The 9,744-nt window shown below is 44.3% G+C and overlaps 2 protein-coding genes across 2 annotated transcripts; both read left to right on the top strand.

Annotated features, from left to right (window-relative positions):
- Window positions 1-919: 919 nt before the first annotated feature.
- LOC131351076 (brevican core protein-like) lies at window positions 920-7,354 on the top strand. The gene is made up of 4 exons (XM_058386245.1): window positions 920-990; window positions 1,104-1,354; window positions 3,186-3,515; window positions 3,892-7,354. Exons 2-4 carry the CDS (start codon window positions 1,132-1,134, stop codon window positions 4,002-4,004), a joined length of 666 nt encoding a protein of 221 aa, XP_058242228.1. The 5' UTR covers window positions 920-990; window positions 1,104-1,131; the 3' UTR covers window positions 4,005-7,354.
- Window positions 7,355-7,729: 375 nt separating this feature from the next.
- Window positions 7,730-8,710, top strand: LOC131351222 (asialoglycoprotein receptor 1-like). The gene is made up of 2 exons (XM_058386534.1): window positions 7,730-8,256; window positions 8,339-8,710. Exons 1-2 carry the CDS (start codon window positions 7,899-7,901, stop codon window positions 8,482-8,484), a joined length of 504 nt encoding a protein of 167 aa, XP_058242517.1. The 5' UTR covers window positions 7,730-7,898; the 3' UTR covers window positions 8,485-8,710.
- Window positions 8,711-9,744: the final 1,034 nt, after the last annotated feature.

Below are 9,744 nucleotides of genomic sequence, written 5' to 3'. Positions count from 1 at the left end.
GAGTGACTGAAAGCTGATTCATGCGACGGATCAGTTCGTGTGTAGCCGAGGCGAGCTGGAGACGACGTTCGTGAGAGGTGGAGGTCTCAGATAAGGAGCTTAGAAGGGCTTGCATGTTCTGTGGCTCTGCTGGGTCCATGTTGGCCAGATGGTACTGTCACGGATGGCAGGTGAGGACCCAAATGCAGAACACAGTCCGAGTTCAAACTTAGAGTCTTTATTAAGAACGGCACAAAAAATGGCAGAGTTCTCAAAAAAACCAGGATACAGCAGGCTGGTAGAATCAGTAAAAGAAACAACCACATATAGTCCAATAATCCACAATCCAGAGAACAGGTTAAACGTAGGGCAGGCAGAGTCATTAACAGCATACAGTCCACTAATCCAAATCCAGAGAACAGGTTAAACGTAGGACCGGCAGGGACATTAACAGCATACAATCCAATAATCCAAAATCCAGAAAGCAGGTTAAATGTAGGACAGGCAGAGTCATAAGCAGCATACAGTCCAATAATCCAAATCCAGAGAACAGGTTAAACGTAGGACAGGCAGAGTCATTGATTGAAGGAAGGCAGAGACAAACCAGGCAGACAGGAACTGAAGAAAAGGGCAGGATGCCGTCTCAGAAGCTCAAGGCTGACTGAAGAGACCATCTGGCAAGGAGCATGGACTGCTCGCTAGCTTATATAGGACAGAGGAGCATAAAATGGCGGAAAGTAGCAACATGGAACACGGAAATGCATGCCTGACACAAATGGCATCTGGAAGGATTTCCACAAACATATGCAGATACAATATACAAATTTTTTTTGTTGACTTGGGTATGCGCTGCTTTCCCCCCCAAAAAAGGAATTTGCTTATTAGTTTGCATTTTGAAGTGTGAATCTGAATGTCTTCATGGTCTTCAGTTTTCTGTGGTGAAGACTGAACATTTGACAGGAAGCTGAGCAGGAATGCGTCCAGCTTGGTTTTGTCTACTCTTTCTCTCGGGTTAGAAGTGTGCATGGTTATGAGAACATTAATTTGAGAAGATTAATGCATAAAATCATTTAAATAAAAATATTAAATAATAATAATAATAAAGTTATTTTTGTGTCTTACAGGAACCTTCAGTCTGGGCTCTTCTGTGCCATGGCAGTGAGTCAGAACATGGCCTGGAGCAATGCTCAGACATACTGCAGAGCAAATCACATCAACCAGGTCACTGTAAGAAGCATGGAGGAGGAAAACAACCTGATCGCGCTAGCAGCAGCCGCAGCTCCCGGGTACAGCGGCTCTGTTTGGCTCGGACTTCGTTGGACCTGGACCTGGATTACAGGAGAAGAGACTTCTCACTACTTTGTGTGCTACGATGGTAATTATTCTGGCTTTTCTCACGCATGACATTGGAAAAGTCTCATTTCTACAGAATACAATAAAGAAATAATTTTATGCATGATTATGCAGTAAGCAGCATTAGGTCTGTAATGATATTTATGACCATTTATACCTGGTATTTTTTGGTTTAGTCTGCTTAAATATGGAGCTCATGAGCTGCTGCTTGTGCAAGGTAGAAAGCTAATAAGCTAATTATCCTACTGACTTAAATAAGAAATATATAAATGTATATTGACTCACTAGTTTATTGTAAGATAAATGCTGTTGGTCTAAATGGCAGTATATAACATGCAGTTTTTTGTGAACACACTCATCTATCAGGCAGCAAAGATGGATTTATGTTGCAGACAGTGTTTGTTATTATTATTATTATTATTATTATTATTATTATTATTATTATTATTATTATTTCAGATGACAGGCAGACAAATCCAAAAATGTGATAAAATATAAAAACCTTTTTTTTTACGTTCTCTAGTAATGTTCCCTGTCTGCTTGGATAAAAAAGTGGCTTTTGCCAGCAGAGCATCCAGCTGCTTGAGTTTCTCAGCTCTGATTGGTTTCGAGACTGATATTCAGTTCCTTAATGACTTCAATGACACAGGAGGTGCCCCTGGACCCTTCTCACTGTTTGTAGTTGTGACCAAATATCATGTGACTGAATTCATTGTCAGGTATACACAGAGAGGAGAAGGTTCTTCCGCTGCCATAGTTAATTGTCGGCCAACAGGCCACTTAATACATCATATATCCTTAGAGAAAAGCAACGAGTCGATTAACGTCTGTCCATGGGTCACGTTTGGCTCCGGGCCGTTTTTCAAATTCCCAAGATGCAGTTAATTCAATTCAATTAAATTTAATTTTATTTTTATAGCGCTTTTAACAAAGTCCTAGATGTTAGACAAAATCATCCCTAGTTAGCAAGCCTGGGGCGACTGTGGCAAGGAAAAACTCTCTTAGATGATATGAGGAAGAAACCCTGAGGGGAACCAGACTCAAAAGGGAACCTCATTCTCATTTGGGTGACACCGGAGAGTGTGTCCTTTCTGCAGTTATGTACAGTCAGTTGTGTGATGCGGATAAAGCATATGTAGAATGTTAGTAAGTGTATTGATTAAGAGGTGGTTGTAGTCCTTAAAGTGCACATAGGGTCGGCATCGTTGCTTTGATATACTCAAGTCCTCACGAAGCAGAACTCAGTTAGAGACGGTCCATCTCTGGAGGCCTCGGGACCCTTGCAGGGTTGGCCTCTGTCTACTGGAGCTGGCACAATCTCCAGATGGCTCGGGATGGGTAGAAGAAGGAACAGGTGGAAAGAAATTAGCGTAGCTGCCATTCATTATATTAGCAGCACTAGATGATGATGTGCATTTAATCAGATGTGCTGGAGTACAAAGTTGTATGGGATGTATTATGTGTATGCCTGGCTAAAGAGATATGTGTTTAATCTTCTTTTAAACTGGGAGACTGTGTCTGAGCCCTGAACACTGTCAGGAAGGCTATTACTCTACCCCCTTTTGTAGACTTTAATATTCTGGGAACTACCAGAGGTCCAGAGTTTTGTTATCTTAAGGAGTGTGGTGAATTGTAGTTAAGCAGCATATAACAAACTGTGATTTTCTACTACGCCAACAGTGGCCATTTTAAATCGAATTCAATTTACACTCATCCTTTTATCACTTATAGCAGCTAGAAACAATCAATATCCAGCTACTCTTTCTTTTTTATGTTAGATAAAACCTCATATCAGCAATTACACAAGTTTTTAAATCTGTTTTTTTTTTACCTATAATTCTATCCTTCAACAGACTCATCAACTGGTAAATTCATCGTGGTCCAGCTTGCTAAGAACTGGACAGAGGCTGAGGTTTATTGCAGACAACATTACGCTCATCTCGCCATCATCAAAACCTCCGCAGAGCAGCAACAAGTTATTTCCTTGTTGAGCAAAAGGAGTTTTATCGGCCTGATTTCGGCACAGTGGTCTGATTACAGTTTCTCTGCGTTCCAGTACTGGGTTGGAATATCAAACTGGGAGACAAGCCTTGTTGATAAATGTGTTGCCATGGTGCTATCTAATTCTGGGAAATGGGACCATTTTGATTGTACAACGCAAAAACTGTTCATTTGCTATGGAGGTGAGTGCCCAGTTAACCTGAACGTTTTGCACAAAGTGTTGAGCCAACAGATATAGCTGAGAAACTGATTATTAACATTAGGGATGGTTACAAATACATTTATCGGTGCACAACACGGTGTCATGTCGCAGAGGGATTTTCGTGTTATTATTATTAAGTATCAAGTTCTCTTGAAATCTTGAAAGAACCTATAAAAAAATGCATGACATGGAATATTCAAGAATTTACGTATAATTAAACACACAGTAATTATAATGTGTATTATGTCATTAAAAGAAAAATCTCTAGATGTGTTCAGCAAGTCCAGATGTTACTGATGTTTAATAGAACAATTAAATAAAAATGCTCTTTTTCCTTGCCACAACTCTTCCTTTAGTGCCACCATTCCAACCCGTCTCTTGTCTTTACCATGCTGTAAGATATCTGAAGACATGGATGGATGCTCAGATCTACTGTATTGTACTGATCTGGCTACTGTGGACAGTGTAGGTGATGTGAAAAGTGTGATGAATCAGGTGGCTCTTAGATACACTGGACTTCTGTGGATTGGGCTCCAGAGTGCAGTGGACATGCGCTGGAGCTGGTCAATGGGAGATGAGCCTGTCACTGATTACTTTAATCGGGCCTTAAATAATCCAACCGGCGGCAGGAAATGCATGTCGAACATGAATGGATTGTGGAGCGTTATGGACTGTCAGACACTGCTATACTTTGTGTGCTACAGTGGTGAGTCAGCTAATACTCCTCAATTCTGTTTGGACATCATTTGCTTCTTTAGCTTTGCTGATGTTGCACTGAAGCCTTCCAGTTTGCCAAGGTCATTCTTAAACTGCCCCTTAAACGATGTTCTGATGAGAAGTGACTTGCTTCGATCCATAAAAACGGAACCTGAGTGTAGCTGTAGCTCCACCTTCAAACTGGACTCACTGGGATTGTGTTCAGGAGTAAACCAATTAAACCAAGCAAGTAACAAGTAGGCCACTAATAATAAAAATAATAATATTAAATAATAATAATAAAAAGTCACATCCATTCAGCTTGCCTTTTGTCTGAAGGAAAGAATGAGAGAGGACGCTTGGGGTGTGGCCAGCAACGCAGCATCTCCTTCCCTTCTCAGAGAACCGGGTTACATACGTAACCTGTTGTAGTTCCCTGTCGAAGGAACTTGGCGCTGCATCATGACTGATGCTATGGGAATGTCAATACCAACGCCGCCACACACCAGTTGATGTCTGTCCCAGGGGCCATGAGAGGACACCCATTAGTTCTGAAGGACCTGAGACCCAGGAGTGGTTTCCATTTCCAGGTTATAAAACCTGATAAAGGTGTGCAGAGAGGACCAGCCCACCGCAGCACAAATCTCCTGGAGAGGAACACCCCTAGCCAGGGCACTGGATGAGGTGACACCCCTAGTGGAGTGAGCTCTGACCCCTAGAAGCAAAGCAATACCACGTGCCTCATAGGCCTGGGTAATGGCCTCTACCACCCAGTGTGCCAAGTGCTGCTTGGAGATTGGATTACCCTTGTTTTGGCTCCCGAAGCAGACGAACAAGGAGTGGGACTTATGCCACAAGTTGGAGTGGTGGACATAAGTCTTACGGGCTCTGACTGGGCAGAGCAAGTGCAGCCTCTCCTGTTCCACTGAGTCATGGGGCAGAAGACAGAAGGGCTCCAGGATGACTGGATGACCAGCCATTCTGGGCACCTTCGGGACATATTCCAGCCCTGGGGTGCAAGATAGCCTTGGACATGCCAGGGGCAAACTCCAGGCAGGCGGGGGCAACTGATAGAGCCTTCAGAACCCCTACCCATCTAAGGGAGATCAAGGCTAATAGCAGAGCCACCTTAAGGGTCAGAAACATCTCTGAGGCTGACTCCATGGATTTAGATGGGGCTTCCAGAAACCCGTCCAGGACCACCAAGAGGCCTGGCACTGCACAGAAAGCGAGAGACTAGAGAGTGCCTATCTAGGTAGGCACCAAGGACAAGGGCATGGTTTGCAGCAATGGCGGCCATGTACACCTGTAAAGTAGAGGGGGACAGGCCCTGAGAAAGGCGAGACTGTAGGAATTCCAGCACTGTACTAATCAGGCAGTGCACTGGGTCCTGCTCACATTGAGTGCACCAGAGACTAAAAAGCCTCCACTTTAGAGCATACAGCTTCCTAGTGGAGGGAGCCCTATCATTCAGCAGAGTCTCCACAACCTCAGATGAGAGGCCTGCCTCTAGGAACTGGTCCCCCTCAGGGGCCAGACCCAGAGCTTCCACATGAGAGAAGACATCTTTCCTGACGGAAATCTCCCAAGAAGCCTTCTAGGAGGGAGACAAGGTCTGTGAACCAAACTCGAGCAGGCCAGCAGGGAGCCACTAGAAGAAGATGGACCCCATTGTGGTGCAATCTGGCTAGGACTACTGGGAGCATAGCTACCAGGAGAAAGGCGTACAGATGCAGCCTCAGCCCAGTCTGTACCAGAGCATCCACACCCAGAGGGGCTGGAAGAGAGTGGGAGTACCACAGCAGACAGTGTGTCGACTCCTTGGAGGCGAACAGATTCACTTCCGCTTGGCTGCAAATCTGCCAGACGGTGTCCACCACCTGAAGACTCAGCAATTGTCTCAACAGGAAGTCTGCCTCCTGATTTATGTGCCCTGGAATGAAAATTGCTCTCAGCAAAAGAAGTCTGGTCGCTGCCCAGAGCAGGATCTGCTGCGCCAACTTGAACAGAGGGCACAAACACAGACTCTGGCTTTTCACTGTGGCTATCCTTGATCCCTGTAAGATTAAGCCACAGGTGCCTCTCCATGGCAACTAGCGCAGCCATTGAACAGCCTATGGCGCGGGCCATGTGCTTCGTGGCATCGAGCACAAGATCTGTGGCTTGATGCAGCTCAGAGACTGCATCAGGGCTCAGTCCCATGCCGTAGTCAAGCTCCCTCAGCAGGTCAGTCTTGTAGGCCTGCAAAACCATCATGGTGTGCAGAGACACACCGGCGTGGACTGCTGCCGTGTAGGCTTTCCTCCAAGGTCTGAAGTGGCTCTACACATTTTAGAAGGGAGCGCCGGCCTCCTCCTTGCGGGCAATGTAGGGGAGAGATAGCTCGCAAGTGTCTCTTCCACCTTGTGCATAACCATATTCATCCAGCCCCATAATGGCTGAATGATTAGAGGAGGCCGGGGAAAAAAGGTCGCTGAACATGGATTCTTCCAGGACCTTGATACCTCAGCATGGAGGTCTAGGAAAAATGGGAACTGTCTGCGTGACGGGGGCACATAGCCTGAAGTCAGGAAGTGGTCATCAAGCTTAGAATGGACAGCGCTATTTTCCTGCTGAGGCCAGTTTAAATGTAAATTAAAAACTTGCGTTATTACATCGAGGAGCTCCTTGGATGCCACTGATTGTGGTGGCAAATCAATAGAAAAATTCCCCTCATCGCCCATGTCGAGCTCCTCAAAGCCCGATGCGGATAAAGACATATCCACTTCCGGGTTGGGTGAAATTGCAGCGCGAGCTCCCGGAGCCAAAATGCGGACAGTGGACTCAGGAGAGAGGACAAGAGAAAGGGAAAGACCCATCTCTTGTTCCATCTGTGAAGCGCAGAAGCGTGGCCTGTAAACAAAGCCAAATGGGATCAGAGTTTGCGAGGAGGAAATCTCCCGCAGTGCACGCAGCCGGATCACTTGAGAACCAACCGGGTGCTCCTCACCCAAACAAACCATGCAAAGAGCGTGTGTGTCATCCTCCATGATAAAGCATGCGTATTCCTCTGTCACGTGTCCTATCCGAGCCAATGAATTGGCGTGTGCACATGGAGCTTCAGACACACTTCCTCGACAAAGTGTTCCCATAGCGTCAGCCATGACGCAGCGTCAAGTTCCCTCGAAAGGGAACTAAATTAATAAATAATATATAACATTATAGAGTATATAAAATAAATACTATTTACTGTGTAAATATAAATATAAGTATTATGCTAATGATATTAGTTAATACTTTAATTTTTTTTTAAAAATTAAAACCCAAGGGGCAGTGGGTTTGAAATTTTGATTTTTGTAAAAAAAAAAAAATCAATTAATTATTATTAATATATTATAATAATTTAGACTGATTTCCCAAAGTAATTCATTAATTTTTATATGCATTTTTTAAATGTATTTATTATCCAACATCTCATATTTTATAATTATATTATTAATATATTGACAAAAACTGAAGCTACTTCATTGATTTCTTGATTCACATTATGAGTGCTGCTGTTTGATTAAACTAATTATGTAGAAATTCTCTAAACAGTGTATTTCAAGCTGAGGCTTTTGTGCAAGTCGAAGTCTCACAGCTTCAGGCAACAACTAAAGAAGCAAAGTTACTTTAACTGAAACTTCTGATGCTGTCCTTGCCTGCTGTAATTACAGAAGGTATGGGATACATCATGGTCACTACTCAAAAACCATGGCAAGATGCTCAGAGTTACTGTAGAAGCACCTATGCTGACCTGGCCCACATCTGCTCTCCATGGGAACAGAACCAGTTGAACGCTGTTGTTGGTAGATGGGTTTCTGTCTGGATTGGCTTGGTTCTGGACAGCTGGCAGTGGTCTGACCAGTGGAGCCATCTGTTCAGGAACTGGACGTCTGGACCGCCAAGTGTCATAAATGCCGGCTGTGCTGCTGTGGTAACAGGAACGTCTGGAAGATGGACGAATGACATCTGCACCACACCTCACCCTTTCGTCTGCTACGGAGGTGTGTCTCAGAGGCCGTTTAGATCTGAGCACAGCGTGAAAACAGGCACTGACCGCTCTCTTTGTTTGTTTTTTCTTTCCAGATGTGGACAGCATGAATAAAAAACAGGTTGTGAAGATAAAATTGGTTTCCAGCGGAATGACCAACCTGACCGACCCGTCAGTGCGAGCTGCAATCCTGGATCACGTACGACAAACCGAGCTCACGCTCATTCTTCACATGCAGTAATAACATTGTAATAACAGGATTCATGTGGTTTAGTTAACATTCAAGGTGTCAGCAGTTAGTGGTACAGCTGCAGCTTTTCTCTAGTTTTCTGTAATAGAGACCCATTAATTAGCTCCAAGGCTGAAGGTTCGATTCCTGCCGCTGCTCTGTGTGCCTGGAGATTTCCAGCTCTCCATGTGCTGTGGAGGTTTCCTTAGAGTTTTCTGGTTTCTTCCCCAAGCCCAAAGTCAGGTGTTATAGGCTGATTAGCATCTCTAGATTGTTAGCAGTGTGTGAATATGCCTTGTTATGGGTTGGCATCCCATCCAGGGTGTTCCTAGGGTCCTGGGATAGACTCCAGGCTTGTGTAGGATTCTCGCTACACAAAATGGATGAATGGAAAGATGGATGTTTCTATTATTTCTTAAATCATCAGTGTTAGTAAGTTCTTAGATCCACAGCACTGGTGTGTTCACACTGGTGTTCATGAAGGGAAGATTAAAGAGTTTTTCCAGTCGAGTCATCAGATCTGATGCTTAAGGCTTGGTCTCACTACAAGACTTTAACCGTTGGCAGATCGCTTTGCTGTTCAGACTACATTACTTCACTGTATGTTTTTTTGTCCTTGTGGTGTTCACACTACGCGACGCTTCGCAAATGATCCACAAGAGGGGGTCGCACACCACATGATCTGACAACAACTCTTGTCACTCAACGCCATCCCCAAACCACGTTTTGTCACAAAAACACACGCAACAGGTGGATCCGGAAATGACGCGAGACTTTCGGTAGAGGTTTATTTTGAAAATGGACATCGGCAGGAGTCTCGCTCTAAATAACTGTTAATTTATTAAAATAAATGTTGTGTCCACACTATTTTTGAAGCCATGTTGCTGCTGCTGCTTTTCTTCCGGTGACCTCAACCTGTTGACTTGTTCTCTCATTGGCTGGAGGTCGTAGCTACAATTGACACCATGTGATGTCGAGTCGGCCGACCATCCCAGATGTTTAACATGCCAGATATCTGGATTTTGTTTGCGAGGTGTCAGCCTCTTTGATTCGTCGTTGAGTAGTTCACACATAAAGATTGCCGAGCGTTGAACACCCGCTGATTTTCCCACGATCACAGACCGATCTGTCGGCGAGCTTGTTAATTTGCAAATTGGGCTTAAATCGGGCTTAAAATCCTGTAGTGTGAACTAGGCTTTAGTATCTTTCTTTTTCTCCACAGATCGAACAAAAGTCAAAGCGAAAGGAATGAATCTAAATATCAAATGGAGA

The sequence above is a fragment of the Hemibagrus wyckioides genome, linkage group LG03 (assembly GCF_019097595.1).
Source record: "Hemibagrus wyckioides isolate EC202008001 linkage group LG03, SWU_Hwy_1.0, whole genome shotgun sequence".
Taxonomy (NCBI): Eukaryota; Metazoa; Chordata; class Actinopteri; order Siluriformes; family Bagridae; genus Hemibagrus; species Hemibagrus wyckioides.
The sequence above is the reverse complement of the archived record's forward strand: the minus strand, read 5'-3'. Positions and strand labels throughout refer to the sequence as shown.

Excerpts from the sequence above, each read along its gene's own strand:
- LOC131351076 (XM_058386245.1), top strand. The coding sequence starts at position 1,132 with ATGGCAGTGAGTCAGAACATGGCCTGGAGCAATGCTCAGACATACTGC. Across the intron at positions 1,355-3,185 it reads CTACTTTGTGTGCTACGATG|ACTCATCAACTGGTAAATTC; the intron begins GTAATTATTCTG and ends ATCCTTCAACAG. Across the intron at positions 3,516-3,891 it reads ACTGTTCATTTGCTATGGAG|TGCCACCATTCCAACCCGTC; the intron begins GTGAGTGCCCAG and ends CTCTTCCTTTAG.
- LOC131351222 (XM_058386534.1), top strand. The coding sequence starts at position 7,899 with ATGCTGTCCTTGCCTGCTGTAATTACAGAAGGTATGGGATACATCATG. Across the intron at positions 8,257-8,338 it reads CCCTTTCGTCTGCTACGGAG|ATGTGGACAGCATGAATAAA; the intron begins GTGTGTCTCAGA and ends TTTTCTTTCCAG.